General features: G+C 41.0%; 1 protein-coding gene across 1 annotated transcript; it reads right to left on the reverse strand.

Moving 5' to 3' along the window:
- Positions 1-2,718: 2,718 nt before the first annotated feature.
- LOC117769818 (histone-lysine N-methyltransferase, H3 lysine-79 specific) lies at positions 2,719-11,732 on the reverse strand. The gene is made up of 7 exons (XM_034598962.1): positions 11,614-11,732; positions 9,358-10,975; positions 7,157-7,185; positions 6,245-6,373; positions 5,492-5,558; positions 5,289-5,396; positions 2,719-4,023 (listed from the first exon to the last, which is right to left on the reverse strand). The coding sequence occupies exons 1-7, from the start codon at positions 11,730-11,732 to the stop codon at positions 3,376-3,378; spliced, it is 2,718 nt and encodes a 905-aa protein (XP_034454853.1). The 3' UTR covers positions 2,719-3,375.
- Positions 11,733-22,506: the final 10,774 nt, after the last annotated feature.

Below are 22,506 nucleotides of genomic sequence, written 5' to 3' on the forward strand. Positions count from 1 at the left end.
CTTCAAGGGCCCACTACCACACACCAATCAACACAATGACAGGAGTGAGAGAGTAAGAGAAGGAGAGCAGGAGAGATGAGAATCAGCGAATTCTGGTCAAATATTTAGTCATTCCAGAGGTCGCAAGCTGCATGTAGAAAACAAAACACTAGAAGGTGAATTCAGTTTTGCTGCAGCCGTCGATTCAAGCCTCGAACTTGTCGTTTGGTGAGTTATTAGCAGGTTGAGCTCATCTAAGTTGTTCCAGGTGGAGAGGATAAGCAGGTAGATCCCCTCGATGGTAAAGGGCACAGCCGACCTCAGAGGATAATCCGAAAACTTTCACCTGGATGCAAAAATTGTTCCAAAAAGATTTTTATAAATCCAATGCAGTCTTGTAGAAACTTGGAAAAATGTGAGAAATTGTTTATTTAAGAAATTTGGAGAAAGAGATATATTCCTTTTCCCTGAGATAACGAGTTTTCTCCTCAAGTTCTGCTACTCTGCTGTAGCCCCCCCCTTTCAAGCTGAAACCAATGATTTCTTCCTCCTGACGTTGTCTTTTGGTGGCGCCCCTCTGGGTCTGTGCCCCCCTAAACCGCTGTAGCCATGGTTGGAGGACGCAGAGAATGGCCAAATGTGAGAGTTTGGAGCCGTAATCTCCCCAGCGGAGTACGTGGGATCCTATTAAAGTCCAAGGGCCAATGAGAAAGCAGGCCAGTGTCTGATCAGCAAACTTATTCTGATAGACAAGTGGTAAGCTACGGGAGGCCTGATGGATTATTATGACAGGTGAACTCACTTGAGCCAATCAGAAGCCTGTAGCACTGTGGAGAGACAGAGAAAAGACAGAATCGTGACTGAAGGAGTATCTTATCTGAGAGTGTGAAACTAGTTTAGTGTCACCACCACTCTGTGTTTGTATAACAAGGGAAATATAGTTGGTAGTTGATGGAGGGAGATGAAAACAGACCAGAACTTGAAGGACTGAGCACTTACCTCCGCCAAGGCCCAACAGTCCCCTGGACAAAATGGATGTGTGCCCACTACTAAAATTGCATATGTGGCCCAAATAGCCCAGAAAAGATCTGTGACCATCATTCACCAACCATTTATTGGCTTATCGCACCAAGTTTTATGAACATTTCTCCAGTAGTTTTTGTGTAATCCTGCTAACTACTAGCACAAGAACAGATAGAATCATGAGCTCATTGTTGGAGATAAATATCAGTCTTCACTTAACACACTAGTAGATGTTACAGTCGGCCTTTAATAAACTCCCTACTCAAACTAAGCTCACCACTTACTTTAACATGCAGTTTTAACCTAAAACCAACTAACTAATCACTTAACTTACTCCAACCCAACAACATCCAAACTAAAAAAAGTGTGTGTTATGTCGCGTGGTGGCAATACAATGATGGCTTTCAAGTATGTCTGCTGTGGCTTATTTATTTACTACACTGCGTACTTCTCCTTTAATGCAACCCACATATCAAGTGGTTAATCTCTTCACTGAAATTAAGTGAATATTATCCCGAGAATGATCTGAGGGATTTTGCGGGGGACGGTCAGACTGAGGCTGGTTCATGTAAAGTGAAAGTAAGACGATGGAGGGGAGAGTTACGCTCATTTGGGATTATGAATAGGGTGTGGAGAGGGGGGGTGGGAAAGGATCAATGGGATTATTATAAATCACTATGACAGCTCAGAGCTGTAGCTTGTTTAAAGCCAGTCTCACTCCACCAGTTCTTACAACACACCAAACAGAGGAGAAAAGACAAATACTCAACATATAACTCTAGAAATGATCTATTATTATTCAATTACCACACCTTCATCAATTACATGAACATTTGTGAAATTTGATCATAGTGATATAATGAGGAAACTTGTTTATCCCTCTTGTGGCTGAAAGGGAAATGTCAGTCCATTCACCAATATTATCTTATTATCTTATCAATAATCAGCCACATTCTGATGAAATTTAGTATCAATATTCTGACACCCAAAAATATAATTCTTACTGACTTTCGATCTCCTGAACATTTTATTCTTGCACACTGACAACATTCCCCAGGATATTTAAAGACAGAGACACAGATAATAACAAATACTGAAAATCTGAGGTGTTGGTGAATTTAATGTGACTACTTTTATTGGTGAACAGCTGTCATGACACAGTTATATTTTCAATTAATGAAGGTCTATACAGAATACAACGACATCAATATGTTTTCTTATCTACTTTGTCACAACACATATTCAGAATAACACATATTCAGAATAATTATTAAATCTTAACCGAATATTTTTGTTCTTTCTTTCAAACATCTACAGTGAAGGTAGGGGGTTTATGTATATGTGTGTGTTTGTGTGTGTTTGTGTGTATATAAATATACATGCTCATACACCAAGGAAATTAACATTTACAGTTACATGTAGAGTAATATAATAATTTTGTCAATCAGTTATTATTTAAAAAAAATGCAACTTTCTAACTATATGAGAGCAGTTTTCTTTGGTCTGCTCTGAAAATCTCTTGTGAGTCTGCTGCCTAAAGTTCATAAGTTGTTCTTCTTCACAAATCTTAGAAATGAACAATTGTTAGGAAACACACAATAGATTATTTCTGTTTGAAAAGATTGAAATGTTTGAAAAGAGAGAAGGGGGGGCTCTGCACACTGGCTCAACCCGTCTTTGTCATTGGCTTGATAGCACAGCTTTCTAGCATAAAATCACATTTAGAAAACTGACAAGAGGTTGGTTACAGAATACTGTGAGCTGACCTGGAATCTGTTATTCTTATTGAACGTACACTATTAACAGATTTTCTCACGGGCTCCTACCTTTTAAGACCTTAACTCTTTATCTCTTTACACCACAAATATTAAACACATGATGATACTCACTATTGGGTCTATAACTTATGTCACAGAGTATTTACTGAATTCGAATTACATGCTGTCAATTTATCACAGTTTATCACACTTTTCTTTGCTTGCTATGATAAAAACATATTCTATTATTGCAGGTTCAACTTCTTTTAACATACTTTGTCTTTTAATTGTCCCATTGTCTGTTTTATTGATGCAATTCCTGTAAATTGTACCTTTTATTTCAAATACCAGTCTATTATATCTTGTGTCATAATATTTCATGTTAAAACATTATGCAAAAAAATTAATTTGCCATTCATAGATTTATATTCATGAAGTGCAATATATACAAGCTAAAATAAGAATAACAACAAACTGAAAAAAATCAGTGAGTCTTGTAATTTGGGAGAAACAGTTTTTGACTACAACATCAGTGACATATATGAATGAATATATATTTATATACAATAAGGCGAGAATGTAAGTTCATCCTGCCCTGTTTATTGAGATAGAATTTTCACTCCGCCACTTTGCCTGTTTGCTCCGCTCCTTCCACCCACTCCTGCCTGACCTCTGGCTCCGTCCCTCCGCCCACCTCCTTATGGGCCTGCAGCTGCTGCATGAACTCATCCAGGATCTGCTGGGCTGACAAGGAGGTCACATCCACAACGTCCTGCTCCAAAAGCGTTACCTCTATCCCTCCCTTTCCACCCCAGCTGTCGCCACCCACATGGGCCTTCTGAGGGACTAGAGGGGTGTCAGTGTGGTTAGTGCCCATGGGAGGCTGCTTTTGGCTCTGGGGATAGAGAGGTTGGGGTCTGGCTGCATAACCGGCTGCCATTTTTTTATATATAGCAGCGCTGATGTCAGCTACAGAGATAGGCGGGCTGTGGCTCGACTCATGTTGATTTGAGAGACAGGCTTCAGTTGCTGTTGTTGGCGTCCCCTGTTTAAAAGGCATGAAAGCAGTGACCCTCTGCAGACCTGCCTCTGACTTTGTCAACCGATCGGATGCAGCCTCCACCATATTAGGAGAGTGGGATTGGCCGTCTCCTGGCAGGGAGGTGGCGAGGCGGCTGATTGGAGCTGAAGCTGTCAGGAACTTCTGTATGGCCTCAGACGAGTTAAAGTGCTTCTCCAATAAATCCCTTATCAAGTACGGCACCTGGGGAAGACAAACCAACACGAACAGTAACTCTGTATTCAATCCATGCAAAAGAAATAGAAGAATGGTCTGAACATTCCTGAAGGTTTACGATAATGTGTTTACACCAAACTTTATACACTTGTTATACCTCAACTCTTTTGAAATACTTGTTTGAAGTGTAATTTTAAGGGAGGCGGAGAATTTCTATTTCAACACTGGACTCACAGATGTTCAGTATTATTTATAAAATATCTATATTTTATGGCTTCCAAATGAGACGGGTTAATAATGGTAATTTCAGACAGTCTCTTGTCATGTCTCAACTCCAAAATACATTCTGATTACATGCAGGTTTCAGAGCAGTGTGTTCAACAACAATTCAACAAAAATAAGTCTTAACTCATAGGAAAAAGCTTTAGTTTGACTGACATTGAATCTAATGCATGATGTATAATATTTTGAATAAAATCATAAATTATCATTATAATTTTATCTACTGACTGCTAAATAGAGTATTACGATGTTTAGTATGAAGTACATGCTGTACATTAATATGTAGTAGGTGAGACAGTGTCTGACCCTGGACCTCGAGCTGTCACATTCAATTATTACCTGCACCAAGGAGGTTTTGTGGATTGTTCGTTTGTTGGCATGATTATGCAAAAACTACAGCACATATTATCATAAACCTTATTGGAAGAACGTGATGTGGGTCAAGGAGGAACCCATTGATTTTTTTCCTGCTTTTTTTAACATTTCAAGATACAAACTCTTTCAAAATTTTCATTGATTTCTCAAGAAATAATGCATGTATCTCGGTGAGGAAAAAAATCAGGCATATTAATAATCATAATAACTATGATTGTGCACAATTTGGTGCAGCCTGATTGAATTCAGGGAGCTTGTTGGGCCTTGGCAGGGGTATGCGCTCTATTTAGTGCCATTCTAGTTCATCACACATCCTCTCATCATGCTTACGTGGACTGGAGAGTTGTGGGTGCACAAACATTGATTTCATGGTGTCTATTACTTTAATATCTTGACTTGGGTGTGATGAGGATCTAGTACTGGCTGAAACGCATGTGCAATTGCAAAAAATACCTTTGTGTGTGAAAGTAGGCACATGGGGTGTTGTGGTTTCATGATACTAAATTTCAAATTCTGAAATGACCCTTTCAAGACAGCATTAAAAACCGATCCACCCCATTAGAGTATTCATTAAAAGAAACATCCACTGTGTGTGGAAGTGTGCATGGGTGTCCATTAGATGGCGCCGTGCTCACGTTGATGTTTTCCATTGCAGCGATGGTCCTGTGGGTGTCCTCCAACTCGGAGCTCAGCTGGGACACACGGTTCAGCAGATACTTCCTCTCACTGCTCAGACTCTCTGACTGCACGTAACAAGACAGTGATTAAAAGGCATGAAAACAGCTCGTGGGTTGTGAATGAATCCCCACCCATCCTTATCTCCATACAGCTCTCTCACCGCTATGTGGAGGTGTTCACCCAGCAGGTTATTGGCCTGTTTGGTCCCAGAGTGGGTCTCCAGAAGGCTGTAAGAACACAAGAGGGAAGAAAAGAAACCCGTATTTCTATACCTTTCACTTCATATCCCCTACATTATCATAAGATAGTAATAAAGATGGGGGGGGGGGGGGTAAGAGGATAAGTACAATTGTTTGTTAGGGCAAGTGTCCACCACAAACTGTCCTGATGAATATGCAACAACTGACTCCAAACTGGAGCCCAGTGTGAGACAACTTTCACTCCAGTTGCTCCAGTCTGTTGAACAATGTGTGCTATGTAATACAGGCCTGACAGGACCCAGGCCAGAACACTGCTGTCTGGAGAGTGTGAAGGGAAAGGACAGATGCTCAAGTAGTCCTCATGTGTGTGTTGTTCGTGGAAACACACGGCCAAATCAGAACAGCCATAGGAATGTACAGGGGGAAACATGTGGCCTATGCTGCTCATCCATTATGGTCCACTGTTCAATTAATCTATAAGAACTGTTATGTAAAGCCATAGGTTGTTTTTAATGATTACTGGAGGCTGCAGGGTCAATATGTGCTCACACATCACAGCATTACCCTCTCATATAGAGGCATGTTACCCGTATATACTGCATTGCATCCCGCTACAAGTGGAAGAGATGTTTCCCCGCACATGTATGTGATTGGGTATAAGTGGTGTTAACTCATCGTGGCTGTTGAAATTAGCTCTGTTCACGAATCCAAACCTTTTATATTTCTCCTTGACGTGACTGAGCTCGTCCCTGGTCCTCTGCAGCTCCGCCTCCAGGCTCTCGATGCAAACCACTGTCTGCAGCAAGTTCTGGTGAAGATCTGCATTCTCCTCCTGGAGAGCCCTGAACGCAGAGGGAGGACGGGAGAAGGATGTCACCTTTTTGACTCCATACTGATAGTTGCTATATAGAACATAAATATATGGTTGGTATCAAATCAATGAGGCCTTCTCTCATGTACCTCCATTTTAGAGATCTACTGATCATGCATGGTGTTATGATCTCCAAAAAAGGAGTAGGATTACGGATCTAGTGAAATTAAATGTGGTCTCATGAGGGGACTTTTGGGCCTTGGTTAGAGGTATAAAGTCCATTTTAAGATATACCTTTTCTTTGCCATGTTCATCTCAAACTGTAATTCCACACAAACAATATAAATACCTTATGAACAAAATTTGACTCTCAGCACAATTATAGATAGAAGGCTGACAATCAGAACTTCAGCATATCAACTACCAATTACAATATAATATTAATAATAGTATTGATAATATAATTATAATAATGGAGGAATAGTTGGGTGGAAATGCTTTGAGAGACTTGTGCATTTATGTCACACAACAAATAATATTTTGGTAATAAAGCTAAGAAGTTTAAGCGTTTTGTTTGGTGTTTATGTTGTTTTTTTCCTACCTAACAAGATAAGTTATAAATACGTTGTGTATACGTTTCATAACTCTTCACCTCTTCCTGTTGAAACAGGAGTAGAGGACGAGAGGATGCTCATTAAAATGAGATCAATAACCACTGACCCACCACGAGAGAGACAGAGAGCAGCGTGAGACAGAGAGAAATGAATGAAAGGCTGTGCTCACATGTAAAATGTGACAGAAAGTATACACTTACTGGAGATGGTCAGCATCACAAATTGTGTCCTGGAAAAAGAAGAAAGAAAAGTAAACAATCCTCATAAGATACAGGAAGCATTTGGTCCGATATGAAACAATGTGTCGCTGACTTTTTATACAGTGAGTTTGTATGTACTCTAACAGTATTGTTTGGGCTTTGTTCAGTAAAATGGGAGACAACTCGTTCTTTACTAAACTAATAGGAATGTGATAAATCCCTGAGCACCCGGCTTGGTTGTCGGGGTTTCACTTGAATTCCAACGAGCTGGACGAGATCCAACACGATGAAAAACAAGTCAGTGCCCAAGTACAGCACAGCTATATTAAGAGTATGAGTAAAACTATAGTTCAGCACTGATTCCTGATTTGGTGCTATATGTAAAAAAAAGCACAGATATATAAAGAATGATAAACAGTAAGAATACGTACATAACCTTCTATCCATCTATCTATTTACTTGTTTTACACACTTATTGTTGTTTAGTGTCGTATGCATTGTACAGACATCTGACTACACCTACAGTGGGTCGCCGCTCCACTACTGATGACATGATGGATTTTTATTGAGCCGTGGCCTCAGTTATCCTGAGGCTGGAAATGGAGTTCGTTAGAATCAATCAGTTCTGTGAAGGTAAAGTGTACCCAGAATTTTCTCTTTGTGTATGTGAGATTAAGTATATGCATGCATGCATGTGTGTGTGTGTGTGTGTGTGTGTGTGTGTGTGTGTGTGTGTGTGTGTGTGTGTGTGTGTGTGTGTGTGTGTGTGTGTGTGTGTGTGTGTGTGTGTGTGTGTGTGTGTGTGATTTCACCGAACCTTTACTCAACCAGACAAACTAAATGGGCCCACATCCCTGCACAGCGGCAACATGGAAAAAGGCCATGTTATGTAATGTTGTGTATTTATTAGTAGGCAACATAAGTGAACAGGCCGGAACGGATTGTTGCATAAGAGCAATGTGATACGAATTCTTATGCAACCAATTCAATCTCACTTTATTACTTGGTGCTGCTACTGGCTTCATGTCTCAGTGGATGTATGATGTGTGTAGGTAAACATGCTACAGACATGCAGTGGCAATGGGCAGGACAGTTACATTCTTTGCTTTCTCTGTTTATCAACCCAGTGTCTTTGAGCATTATTATTATGATGATGATTATTAATATCATTATCATTATCACAATTATTATTGATGAATTAGGTCGTTTCAAGTCGAGTTTCCCCTAAAAGTACAGGATGTGCTGCATTGCTGGAGAATGACTCAGCTTGCAATGCGTAGTTTGACACAGCCTGTGACTCAGCTGCACTGCCTCTGCAAGCAAAGAGCTGCCCTCCACTTGTTATGCTCGTCCCGTGCTTTCTACACCGACACAGTCTCTTCAATGCAGCGCTTTCCCATCAGGAGCTGAATCGTTTCACAGTTAGACTCTTGACTCATGCAGTACACCAGATTTCTTTTTTAAGAGCGTGACTCATGATAAAAGCAAAATACAATATATACTGTATGTATAGCATATAGGTATTATAGAGAGGTAGTGTTGAAGCTCGTTTTTAGATAGTGGGCTCTTTACTTTTAATGAACCATAACTTCTTTTTTCTCACAGATTCCCCATTTGAAAGCCACTTGTGTTTTACTGCTGAGGCTTCGCTGTCTCTTAAATAAAATCTCCTCAGTACAATGTTATCACATATATCATGTGCAATACTTAAAGATCATATTAATCATGTTACCTTAAAACAGTGCAATAACTATCATATTTATCATACCACTTAAATACACTGTGTAATATTCATGTTATTTATCATACTTATCTATAACCGTCCCTTTATTGGCATTGTATGCTTTTTGCACCCATGTTACCTCAACTTGTGTTTACTAATTGTTTAATTAAGAACTTTTTTTAATACTTCTACTGCTTATATTCATATTTTATTGTTGAATAAATCTTGAATAAATAGCTTAAAATGAAAACATAGAAATTATATTATCTGTCTAAGATATATTGATTCCTGTGTCTTGTTTTCCTGTGGCCCTTCAGCGTGATGTGAAACTGAAATAAGGTTTGTGCCCCGTACCAGTGACATTAAACTTCCATTTTTATGAAGTGAAAGTGTGAAACTCCTCTTCCCTTCTGTGTTTCCTGTCTCATTGTGTTGTACCCTATTAAAAAGAGCAAACACACTATCAAAGTTAACTCACCCTGTGTTGTTTGGAGTGCCCCATATATTGTGAATGTTGTCGACCACTCTTCTCTGAAGTGTGACTGGTAACTGTGGAGACTGTGTCTCTGGCCCTGGATGAATCTGATTTTGAAGATGAAGACTCATATCCCACGCCTGCGCCTGCAGCCTGGGCCGAGGATGGAGGTGAGCTGGCGGGTCTCTGGTGACCAGAGTCTGGGTGCACCTGCAGAGGTGGGTTATGGTGGGGATGCTGGGTTTGTGGACAGTGAGAGGCAGTGTGCTGCGGTTTACGGTGGTGATGTTGTTTGGGTTGGCTGGGTTCAGGACTGGTGCTGGTGCCATCAGTAAGGTGAGGGCCACATCTGCCATATCTGTCTCTTGACACAGAGCCTCCGGTGGGCGACGGCCTCCTGTCTTTAGGGATGTTTCCGAGATGAGTATTGTGGCTGGCAGGGTGAGCCTGTTGATGAGGCGGGGGGCTACCGTGATGGTTCCGAGCTACATATGAGTTCAGCTTGTCAGGATTGGAGCAGTCTGAGTGTTTCCGAGAGCTGCTGCGAGCTGCCTTCTCCTGTCTGTTGTGCTGTTGGGGATGCTGCTCCCTCTCCTCTGCCAAGCTCTGTCTGTGCTTCTTTGGTGGGAGCTGAGGTTTGACTGGAGCAGGTGTCTGGGGGGCGGTGGCAGCCGTCTTCCCAGTAGATTTATTTTTGTTCACGCCCAAGTTGGTGAGATCTGACGGACTTATAACCTGTTTTGTAATCTCGTCTAGAAAGGCTGAGAATTGCAGCTTTCCTTGCACAAAATTTGACCTGGCTTTCTGTATCTCAGTTTGAGTCGTCCCTTTACCTTTCTGTCCACTCGCATCTCGTCCTTTGGAAACTCTGGGTGACAGCACCTCCATGGACTTTGCCTTGCGAATGTCAGTGTTAGGCTTCTTGTTCTTGAGGATGCCTTTGCTGGGTAGCTGGCTGGAGGACACTGCTCTCTTTGGGCCCCTGGATACCCCAAGCAGAATATCCTCCTCACTAAAAGCAAGACTACGATTCAAACTGGCTGTCTTATACAGAGGCCCATAGTTCATGTGCGAAGCCCTGGATTGTTCTCCTGCGACATCACTTTCGTTACACTGCAGAAGGCCTTCTTCACTCCTGCTGTGACCACGGTCAAGAGAAGAAAAACCAGGCTTTCCCCTCTGCTGTGAGCTTCCATGTATCTCATCACAAACACTTACTTGTTTGCCATGTCTGATTGAGGCAATTACGATGGGCTCGCTGCTGTCGTCTTCCTGAAACCCTCTGCGCACATCTAAGATGTTGGAGCAGGACAGAGAGTGCTGTGGCCGCACAGCATGACGGAGAGAGAAGGGATCATTAGCGCTCCCCTCTGTGAACCAGGAGGAAGAGGAGGAGGAGGAGGAGGATGAAGAAAGGGAAGAGGATGAGGCCCTTGAGATGGTCACAGGGGTGTGGTGATTGTAAAGTATCTCGTCCTCTTCGCTGAGGGGAAGTGGCTGTGTTTTGTGGCGATGGTGGGCATCGTGGTGAGGGCTGTCATGGAAATAGTGACCATGATGGTGGTGGGGGTGATCATGGCTTTCATCCGTATTTCTGTCTGAGTCATCAAACATTGTGTACCTACAGCAAAGTAAAAAAAAAAGGCAAAGGAAAATGAACAAAATCAATGATGCAACTGCACCAATCAGTGCACATACCCGACATGATACGATACATAAACAATGATGGTGCATAGTTTTTACTTATAATCCCTTCTGGTTTCTGATTATTTGAAGGATCAATTATAACATACAAATGCATTAATTCAGAATCTCTTCATTACAGTGGCAAATATAAATAACTTTTCAAGCTAAAATATCATTACAATTTAACATAAACCTGGGCCAACATTCCCCTTAAATTCAATCGAGCAGCACCAAACTGCACAAACTCATAGAAATCAGTCCCGTAAATATGCCAGATTTTTCTTTTATCAAAGTCTATGAGTCATTAAAAAAAGAAGAAGCCCTATCTCACAATGTTAAAGAAATAACAAAAAAGAAAGCATGAAAATTGTTTTACTAAATCCAGGATCTGCGCCATAATTGAATGGGTTCTCCGCTGACCCACACCACAGCCTTCCACCAGGTTTTGTGGTAATCTGTCTGGAAGTTTTTTAAGTAATATTTCTTATAACAAACAAACTATACAACTAACAAACAAACAAAAAGCCAGGGTTGAAACATCCCCTCCTACGTGGATGTAACTAACCAACCTACCTGTGTGACTGAGGGTCTTGGTGATGGGGAAAATGATGATGATGATGGTGGTGGTGCCTCCGTAGCTTGATCTCGTCCGGGTCAGAGGGGTTGTGAACAGGCTTAAAATACTTCTCCATCACCTGTCTCTTTCCTGGTGTTAGGCTGTGGACGCTGTACTGGTTGGGTTTACTATAAAAGTGGCAACGATCGAGGTCCGTGTGAATAATCTACTGCTTCTCAGGAGGTCTATTATTTTTCAATGATAATATTTTTCTCTATAAATCTACAGTGTATGTATCGATGTCAGCTGCAAAGATCATCACTTCAGACCTGACAATTATCTAACGCTGGTTACAGTCATTCTGACCACAACAAAGTAAGATGTCCTAGGCTAGTTGATAAGCCTTCAAAAATGTGAAAGTCTCTACTGAAGATAAATCCACAAGTGTTTTAGCAAAGAATCCAGCTGCAGTACCTCTGAATAAGTTTGTCTCCCTCAGCGTCTGGCTGCAGAATAATGGAATTCGGCTCGTGACCAAAGGATGTATGAGCTCCTGGATGGTGGTTTGGTTTTGCATCATGCCTGATGTAACAGCTGGGTGCTCACTGAAGCAGCTGAAAAAGCGGGACATTTGTCCCCATAGAGGACACAATCGAAACAAGCCCTGCGGCCAGGATCTATAACGGGCTTTGTTTAACCCATGGTTACTGGTTGAAAGTGGGGTTTGCTCATGTGTTTGCGCTGCCTCACACATCTTCTTTATCTTTATATCCTATTAACTTGTGTGACATTTTTTTAAACTTTGTTTTCATTAGTATTGTATAATAATATACAAAAGCATGAGCCAAAGCTATTGAACTGCCCACAGCTGCCCCATTGATTTTAAAAGGTTTCTTGTGGTCATTCACCCGAGGCCTTTGTAATTACATTTAGGATGAGCAATATGACAATATATCTATCATTCAGTTTTTCCCTTTTAATATTTTGATATTCTCTCCTTTAATATGTTAGGTTGTATTAACTAATTGTCTGCAATGTTGCAAATCAGTGAGTGAGATGGTAAGATGGGATTTTTCAAAGCCGTTTCCCTCAGTGTGGTTGAGTACTTGTTTCTATTTTAATTTTTTTATCTTGAACAGTTTATTTATTTTACCTCTTTTAATATTTTCATTCAACTCTTTTATTTTTGCTTGTTTTTAACAGTGCTTTCTGACTTTGAATTGTTTCCTTTGAATTTTGTCTCTGTGTGGTTTTTTTCTTGTCATAATTAGTAGTTCAATGTTTCTAGTCCACCCTTGAACGTTTGGTTTCCCGTTGCAGTACTGTCTTGTACATTTTAACTCTATTGCACATAGTGGTCGCTTTTATTCTGCTAGTTTCTGGTAGCCTGCTGTTAATCGTATGTCTATCTGTGTTAGTACACTGAATGCAACTACACCTGAGTCAAATTCCTGGTATGTGTACTCATACATGGCAAATAAAGCTGATTCTGTTTGAGTTATACAGTTTGACTTTGATTAGCAAGTCTCACGCCAAGGTCTTGATCATTTAAAGTGAAAGGCCCATGTGTGGCATGACGATTATCACATGAAAGGAGAGGCCTCTTTTGTGGCACTGACTATATCCTGCCTAACAAGCACGAAAGAGATCAATTCATGGAGCCCGGGAGCGGCTGAAACTCATCCCAGGGACAACTCCACACACTGGGGTGTTGCTGATCAATGGCATGAGAGTAGTTAGATAAGGGAGGTTGCCCAGACATGTCCGAGCTACAGTGATCAATGTTGAAATTCAGTTCTGCACATGGAAAAACCAGGGATGGGCGTGTTCCATGTTTCAAGAGACGTGACAAATACAAAGTATTTGCACTGCGCCCCCTCGTGGTTAAAAAAAAAAAAGTATCTCTCCCTCCTGACTTTTCAGAACTGGTAATTTTCCACTGCTACAGCAGCCTGGCTCTCGATGTTTCTGGATATTTCCATTTCAGCCACTCTTTAAACTCTTACTGATCATCAGCTGATGTTGAATGAGGCATTAGAGTCTGTTTATTAACACTATGAAGGCCTGTAAAATGAGCCATGATACCACATAGAAGCTTCTACAGTGACCATCAAACCAAAAGAGAGAGATTGGGTTATTAAGTGACATTTAGGACATGTTTATTTATCTGTTTTCATGGACAGATCAGAGAACAGTTCCAACATCCACATTAAAGGAGATGACTTGGCTGTTTTCTATTGTTCGTCAATCACAAACCGCATAACACTGCAGTAAAGGGGAAGTAGATCCGGCAAATCAACTGTATTCTAGTTTGATCCAGTTTGTGGGGCCTTGTTACACACAAGCAAAGATAAGTCCGCCATGACGTCAGCTGTTTTCACCATTTTCTCCTTTTATTTTGAAGTTACTTTAATGTTTTGTATTTTAGACGTTTATATTGTGTGAAACCAACCAGCGACACCAGCAAAACCACACAACCCCCCATCTGTTGTCTGTTTGAGCCGCTTCCAACCAGAACAGAAGCTTATATATATAGTTATATATAGTGCTGTGTTTATAAACCTCTCAGTTGTTATATATCCTGATTGATTATTGATCCCTGATGTTTTGAACTCGATTCTAAAACTCCAGTCAACACGCGTCCGCGTGTTTCGTCGCGTAAAAGCGTGACTACTTTCTCAGCGGATGAATATCTCCGCTTGTCGTGGCCGAATCACCCAAACAGTATAAGTATCACAAGTGACGCTGCATAAGCTCACACTGCCACGACACCATTCATCGAGATCCGACGAGCGGCGCAGGTCAAATCGCATTTGCCTTGTTTTTTTTCTTTCTTAATACTTTAAAACCATCGTTACTCACGAAGAGATCTCGATGTGCTCTACCTAACTTTATATGCGTATCGTTATTTAAACCTATTGTTTACTGACGGCAGTAACCGAGCTGGAGGCCCCGCCTTGACGGCAAACATTGCTTCAATATCCAGATAAGACTTCTATTCTTTTTTTTTTTTTTTTCAGTATGGCCTTTTGTCATCAAGCTTTTTATGTAACTTATATGTTTGAGTGGGCAAATTTCAGTGGAAAACGGCTTTTACCGAAACCAAACCTTAATTTATTTTGTCGACACTGCGTAGCTAGCTAGCTAACGCCAGGCTATGTGTGCTAAATATAGACAAATGTAAGTGACATCGAAGCCTTGGCAGTGGCCACAATATATTAAACAGGTTGTGTGAGTCGCCAACTCCACAGGTTTACATAATGTTAATAAAAAAAACACTTGAGGTCAGTGATCGTAACGTTTGTAACGGCATTCGGCACAAGATGGGAGCCGTGACGTAGGAGCCTATTGGCTATTGGACGGTTTGAAAAACTCGCTTACGTGGCCGATCTTATTTTTATTTTCACTTAAACTAGACATGGAAAGACAGAAAAGGAATTTTCCAGCCGCAAAGACCAACGATGGGTGCAAGGCTACATCGATTAACCGCAAGTATTTATTTAGTCTTCGATAACAGATCGTATGAGGGGAAAAAGGCTTAAAAACAAGTTTAGCAGTGAGATTGCTAGTTAAAAGTAACAGACAGAGAAGAGTAGTTGTCATAAGTAGTAAAGTCAACAAATGGCAGAATTAAAAGCCAGACTTATAGCACACAACTCAAGCGCTAAGGGTTATTTGACAATCAAGCTACAAATACCAAGACCATTAATGTAATCGTGTCAATTCAGTCGTCATTCGTCGTTTTTTCTTTTCTTTAAAAACTACATAATATCCAACAAAGTAAATGAGAATCGACAGATCGGTCTGAACCTAAACCAGTTAAGATAAGAGACAAATTCACCCTTTTTTTTTGCTGACAAAAGAATCAACTTTGATTCAGTTAGGACAATCAATTTCTGTGTATACATGTTACACTACGCCCTGTTAGACTCCTCAGTCGATACCACTATTTGAGCAAGCATCTTGACATGCAGTCTTTTTTTTTCTTTCTTTTTTTTTGTAATTCTTCAATTGTACTGGAGGGACTTTTTAGCATTACAATTTAACCTTTTATTTTCAAGTAATATACTTTGCATTGATCAAATAAATAACCAAGGAAAGCTACAGTCTTAAATGCAACTTGAGGAATCAAAGCTCATATAACCAGAGCTGTAGCACAAGGAATCACAGGCTGAGGTTATTATATGTGAATTTTTTTTTCCAGTTCTCAAGATTTTTTTTAATTGATAGAGAGGACAGAAGATTTTTTTTTCTCTGGGGAAAATGGACTGAGTTATCACAGGGAGGAATGGACTTAGTTATTAGAGGAAGATCGCAGGACCAGCATGGAGAGGCCATGGGACTCGGGGAGGACAAGAGTGGAGCCAGGCAGAACAGGACCAGGGAGGAGCAGAGGGGTCCAAAAGGAAACTGCAGCTGTCGGCGATGTGTACACCAGAGGGAGCCAGAGGCACAGGGCAGAGTAGCAGCACAGAGGGACCATCACTGAAGCAGCAGTTCCAGAGCAAGCCAGCCAGTGATGAGAGGGTGGGACAGGGCGCACAAGTCTTCTAGCTTCACACGTTAAAGCAATGCGGTGGTTTGTATAATGGGTAGAGGTATCTCTGTAACACTCTCAGACATTTAGCTTTTCAATTACTTTTAGAAACCGATGTTGTAGAACACAATTTCTCGCACAGCTCTCTCTTCCTCTTTTCAGGCAACCCGCGTAAGTCGTTTTGTACCGTGGTCACCCCTCCGGTTGTGCGCTGACATGAGTGTGGTGGTGTCTGCTGTGATGAATGCCTTGGTAGTGTGCTGGCGAGAGGAACATCTTTTCGGACTTCTCGACCCCCTGCAATCAGAAGTAGTTCCCCCAGCTGGAGAGGGAGGCGGTCCTCGTGTTGTTCAATAGGTCTTCCTGAGAGAAGTTTCAGCATTGGAGTGAGAGTGGATGGTCTCCTGTGCCGCCGATTGCGTGTATACCACAACCCTTCAGTGCTTCAGCAACAGCGCCTCATTGGTACATCAGCTACATCTACCTCTTAACCCAGCAGTGAGTTAATGCATGAAATGTACATGTGGGTGTAACTATCCTGTACATGCCTCATAATTACCTATGCTGTATAGAATACAGTCATTTTTCATTCAAAGGATTTTCCATTATAGTTATTGGGTTAAGGGGGAGGGGGGGTATTTAAAACGTGTGTTTCGAGTTCTTCTTTTCACAGGCCTGGCCCCCTAAAGCTGATCATCGAAAGAATTCCCCCGCGCTAGCCGCATGCTACAAGTTGAGCTCATCTTATTTTCTATAGTGCTATGGATCGGGATCATGTGCATCTACTGTGGTTTAAAGAAATGTAGGAAGGTATCTGGTATTTTTCAATAAATCCATTAGATTTTTTTATTCTACACTATTTGGAACGTGTTGTGTATATGGGCTATCATGCACATGCTTCGGGTAATGGGGGGGGGGGGGGGCCTTAATCAGTCTCTCCCTAGAATTCACAGCTCCATGTTACCGGCTCAAAAGGCCTTGAATAGGAAACTTCCAGGTGCACCCAACAAGATGGACACTTTTCTTCGCAGGATAGCAGCTTCAGAACTAGTCTCCAGATCTAGCAAGACGTTCTGTTTTCCCAGGGAGTGCGGTAACAAGTCTCTTTACTAGAAGTCATTGTAATTCTGTACAGGCTTCAAGTTGCTTTGTTGGGTTGGGAGGGGACTGTGTATTTGTGACTCTTGCAGATTAAGTTATATGGCCCGCCCTTCCAAAATCTACATTCAAGTCTACACCTACGGTTCATAAAGGAGGAATCCTTCGCGCTCAGGCCTGTGGTATTTAAAAGCTTCTTCTGGAAAAAGGTTTCCACTTTGAATTGTATTCAGTCAAACAGTTGTCCCTCTGAAGGCAGTTGTAATTTAGATTACTGTAATTCCAGTGATTGTCTTGTAGTGTTGTACTGCTTGTATTTGGGGAAGGGTATTGTGGGGAGAGGCTTTTTCCTTTGCATTTTTCAGTGTGCTGTGTCCTGTGCGCTTTCCAATACCCAAGATCACCAGGAACTCTCCTAACTCATTGTTTGTACAAGTTCCCTTGCGCATCAAGCATCACGTAAGGTCACTAAATGTATTCACATTTCTCTTAACATTCATTGTCTGGCTAGATGCCTCCATTGCAATTCCTTTGCAATTAGTTACTATACTTTGTATTGAAAATACAATGAGTGAACTATCTGTAAAGGATTTTCTTATTGCATAATAAATGCATAGCTTGTTGTGATTGAATACAGTTTTGGTATGCATTTGTTCTTTTTGGGGGCTTGTGTGGGGGAGCTTTTCTTGTGCTTTTTCAGGTATGACTAAAGCTTGGATCTTTGTAGAGCACGGATGTGACCTGGGCTCGTATGACACCCTTTTCAAAGTGGAAATTGAAGGCAGATAAGTTGAATCCATCAAATATTGATGTTGGAAGCAAAAAATTCTCAACCCTAGTGGGTGTCACTTATATTTAATGGGTTTAACTGCCCTCATTGTTCTTGGAATGAAAGCAACTTGCTATACTTGACTGTAAGCACTGCTGTGCTTTCTTGTGATAAGTGGAAGATTTGATGGACCTTCATTGATTCTGACATTATCTGCAGTAAAGCTTTTGGGCAAGGATAACAATGGTCAGTTCTACGATTACCATGGGGGGCATAGGGGGTGTTTCTTGTCTACCTCTTGTTTGATTTTGCAGAAAAGTCCGACGGAAGAATGCAGTCTACCTAAGACAACACAGGAATCATCTCAACCAACATGCAGTTTGAACAATGGGAGTCAGGTTGCTTTTTGATCAATAGATTGAAATGATTAGCCCTCAGCTGCTAGCCCTTGCGCAACTGTGCAGGTGGTAGGTTGCTCATATCGCGCAACTGCGTGAAGTAAAACAAAAAAAATTCAGTAGCTGAGGAAGGCTGTGCATGGTGCAGCTTCAATTTGGTCTGAAATGCAGTGCAAATGTGTTGCAGTAGTTTATATTGCTATTGGGTTTGGTTGGGTGTGTCCCTGCACTTCTCTTCACAGAAATAAGAGCGCAAGACTGGCTCAAGAACGAGTGAAGTCCTCTAACCTGGAGCATGTAGTAAGATGCTGGCTTAACTTTTCATAATGAACTTCTGCAATGTTGTAGTTGAAAAATTACATCTTGGAACTGGCTTTATGTTAACCTCAAATAATTAGTAACAATGCTTTACTAGCATTTCTCTTTGGCCACAGGGCCCTACTGCTTTGCATCTTAAACCAAAAGATGAGTAGACCTCAAATCTTTGAGTATTGTGTGGTGGGTGTGTTGTGTAGATCACTCTTTGTTTCAGATCATCTTCGTCTGTCCACTCGATCTCGCCTGCCTCTGAATGCAAAATCATCTGTGGAAGCTGTCAGCGAATATGAGTGTGGCCCCTGAATGAAGTACCAACCCCCTGTGCGCTTGAGCTTAAATCTGAATCCTTGATGGCCTTCGCAGAAGCCCCGCTCTCTGTTTGTGTGTGTGCCTTTTTTCTTTTCCCTTCGGTTTCTCAGGTTTAACTGCCCAAATTGTCTTTGTATGTCATCTGGGATGGCCTAACCTGTGTTGGAACACTGAGAATCCAGTCACATTAAGATCAAGAGCTGCAAGCTTGTCTCGCTAATACTGCATCACTTCAGTCTCATGGGTTCTAAGTTAAGTAATTTCGGTTCCCTTGATTTTTCTTTAACACACCATGGCTTAAATGTGTAACTCAACATGTTGCATGCACATCAGCTCTGCATAACATTTTATTTGTAATGCACAACATAATGTTCATGTAGTCGTTGTCAAACACTGCAGTAGTGTTCAGTCAAGGGTTTTTCTTGAGGGGGGGACGGGCAACACTTTTCTCTCTTTTCAGATTTCTTGTTCAGCTTAACTTGCGACAGCCAGGCGACTTAACCCTCTGCAGGGAGTCATGGGATGTCTTGGTACAGCCAGCCTCTAGGGTCTTTATTTCTTTGACGAATTGTGCATCGTGGAGGGCCGATAGCTGTGGTAAAAGGTGCTACGCCATTGGCGGTAAACAAAAATTACACTGATTATTTGTCTCATTGGAATTTCAGTGTGGGGTTCATGTGGGAGGGGGTGGGGAGTCTTACATTGTCTGTCTTTTTTCCATTACAGCGTTAAACTTGGAAAGAAAGCCATACCAGATCGCTTGACCCGTGAATCCTGCCGAATTGCAAACGGGAAAACATTATTATCAGGGATGCTGGTATCGTGGCTTTGCTAATATGGATAAAAGGATATCTTTGAATTAGTCATTCGCCAATTCAGTGTCGTTGTGGGGAATGCTGGGGATTGGGGAAACCAGTTGTCTCTTTCTTCTAGTTTCAGCCTCCTGACCGAGAGAAATCCCCATGTGGTGACAGAATAATATAGCAGCCAGGTGCAGAGTGGTTTTCTTTTCCTGGGGGAACAAAGTCTTGGTTTTGTTCCTCCAGGTTTTGCTTTTGCCCTTATTACAGCAACAACAAAAAAGCAAAAGACCCCGGTGGTGGCACTCCTGACTTTGTCAGGACAGGGTTCAATTCCCTGCGGTGTCTTGCTTTTAACAATGCTGTGCAATGGGGTGCAAAAAAAATTCAAATGACAGTTGGTCCCATTTTCAATTGCAAACCACAAGTTTTGGTTGGTAACAAGAAGACATTTGCCGATATTGAAACTTTTTTTTTTTATTTGCGTAAATGATCAATACAGTTTGTGTGTCCCAGTCCAATTTAGAATCTTTAACATTATTTACTACTTGTTTGCATTTCAGTGTGTGAATCAAAGTTGACATTTTACCGTGGGTAGAAGTGCTTTTTTTAAATCAGTTAACTGCACATGATTGCAAATGCCTTGCGTAGCACAATGACGACTGAATAAAAGCGTACATAAATATCTTCTGTTCTCTTATCTTTTATTTTATTTCTTTTTTTGATAGCCATAAAAGAAGGATGTGATTAGTCTGACTTTTGGCAATATGACAGCTTGGAGAATCAAAGTGCCACCAAAAAAACATTTGTGCATAGGTGATAACTTAGGGTCAATCATAATGACATTGTTATGTTGGATTGAGTGGCCTTCAGGCATTTGTACATTGAGTTTGGATTAATAATTTTATGGAACACAAATTTAGCAGAAGTCCTTTTTATTGGGGAATTAACTGGTACAGTAGCAAAATGTGAATAGTGAAATGCACACTTGGTAAAGATAATCTGTAAAAGCAACATTAAAGGGGACATAGCATGCCCATTTTACCACAAGTTGATATGGTTCCTTGGGGTCTTAATGAAATGACTGTAACATACTTTGGTCAAAATACCACAAGGATCATTTAAAACAGCACCCTTTTTACCCTGTATAAAACAGCCCTCCACAGAGTGACCTGTTTTGAGTGCCTGTTCCTTTAAATGCTAATGAGCCAGCTCCCCCCATGATTTTAAACGATTTAAATTACATATTTTATGATATAAATTATCAAATATGCATCCCATACTTTGTATTCCCCTTCTGTTGTCCTGGAGTTTTAATTTTCCCAATCACATAATTAAATGTCCCCCTCTGCCCATCCACTACAAGCAGACAGACAGCGAGAGAAAGAGAGGGGTGAGGGGGCTATGAAGACCATCATTTTCCCCCAAACCCCGACATTCAACGGGTACAACAACAAGCGGAGAAAGCAGAATCGTGGGCTGACCTTATATATACAGTCTATGGGGTTGACCAGCGCGGAGAAATGCATGTCCCATGTGAACAGCCAGGCGGCTGCGCGCTTGAGAACGACGCTTCGCAGCCTCGCTGCCTCCGGTGTAAACCCAACGTAACGAGTGTGGGGGGACGGGCCAAGGCCATGTAGGGAGACTTCCAGTGCCTTGTTGCGACACAAAACCCAGGAAGCTCAATCGAATCACTCAAGCATGACGGTTCTGACTTAGAGGAACCATAACAAAACGCGCGAGTGTTTTTTTCCCAGAGTTTTTGGGTTGGTAGACATGCCAGATACCCACATTAACCTGTAGAAGCACTAACAAAGTGGAATTTGCATGCTATGTCCCCTTTAAAAATAATGAATTACCATATGAAAAATAGAAATAAAAGAAATAATTACAGTTCAATTTAAGCTGACAAAGTTGAACCTGCCTTAAACGTAGACCTTGACCAAGGGTGATGCAAATAATGTGCTACTATTCCATGATATTTTGACAGTGCAGGATGCATAATATCATCTGGCAAAGTGACTGCTGATGAAAATTAACCTTATAGCTAACTCGTGTTCATTTAAAATTTGTATGAATGTTGCTAAATGTACCTCTTTTCAAATAATATAAAAGTAGAATAATTAATAAATGGGTGCTAACATTGTTCAAATTTCTAGACACTGGCAGTTGCATATATTAAAAAAGAACATGGCAGTAATTCCCAAAATGTGGTTGTCAAACGATCGTATAAAATAATTGGGGTTTGATGTTTTACATTTTAACCTAAAACTTAAACACAAATAGATTTTCTTCATTGTTTATTCTGTGGTATTGCGATTTTCATATCTGAAAATATAAATACAGGTACACGTGTGAACGGCTCATATCGGCCAATATCATCAGCCAACCAATTTAATGGCCAGTCTACATGAGACCTCCAACATTTTAGTTTATTTAGTCCAAAAATTGTATTAAATATATTCCCTCAAATCAAATGGCACACAATCAGTGAATGGTGTTTTGAGCCTATTTGTTTCACAGCTATGGAGCTAGAGCCAGAGGCCCTTAATCTCAATCTCAGAATCCTCAAGTTTTTTAAAGGGCATTTTTATTCAACTGTCTCATTATTAGAATGACGTGGTTTTTCGTAACTTTGCATGTTGCAACATTAAGGATTTAATCTAGATTAAATTTGA

This window comes from Hippoglossus hippoglossus, chromosome 10 (genome assembly GCF_009819705.1).
Source record: "Hippoglossus hippoglossus isolate fHipHip1 chromosome 10, fHipHip1.pri, whole genome shotgun sequence".
Classification (NCBI taxonomy): Eukaryota; Metazoa; Chordata; class Actinopteri; order Pleuronectiformes; family Pleuronectidae; genus Hippoglossus; species Hippoglossus hippoglossus.

What these genes read in the sequence shown, in the direction of transcription:
- LOC117769818 (XM_034598962.1), bottom strand. Translation starts at nt 11,732, where the DNA reads ATGGAGAAGTATTTTAAGCCTGTTCACAACCCCTCTGACCCGGACGAG. An exon ending in CAAGACCCTCAGTCACACAG is followed by an intron (nt 10,976 to 11,613) that starts GTAGGTTGGTTA and finishes ACTTTGCTGTAG; the next exon opens with GTACACAATGTTTGATGACT. An exon ending in GTCAAGGAGAAATATAAAAG is followed by an intron (nt 5,559 to 6,244) that starts GTTTGGATTCGT and finishes GTGTTCTTACAG; the next exon opens with CCTTCTGGAGACCCACTCTG.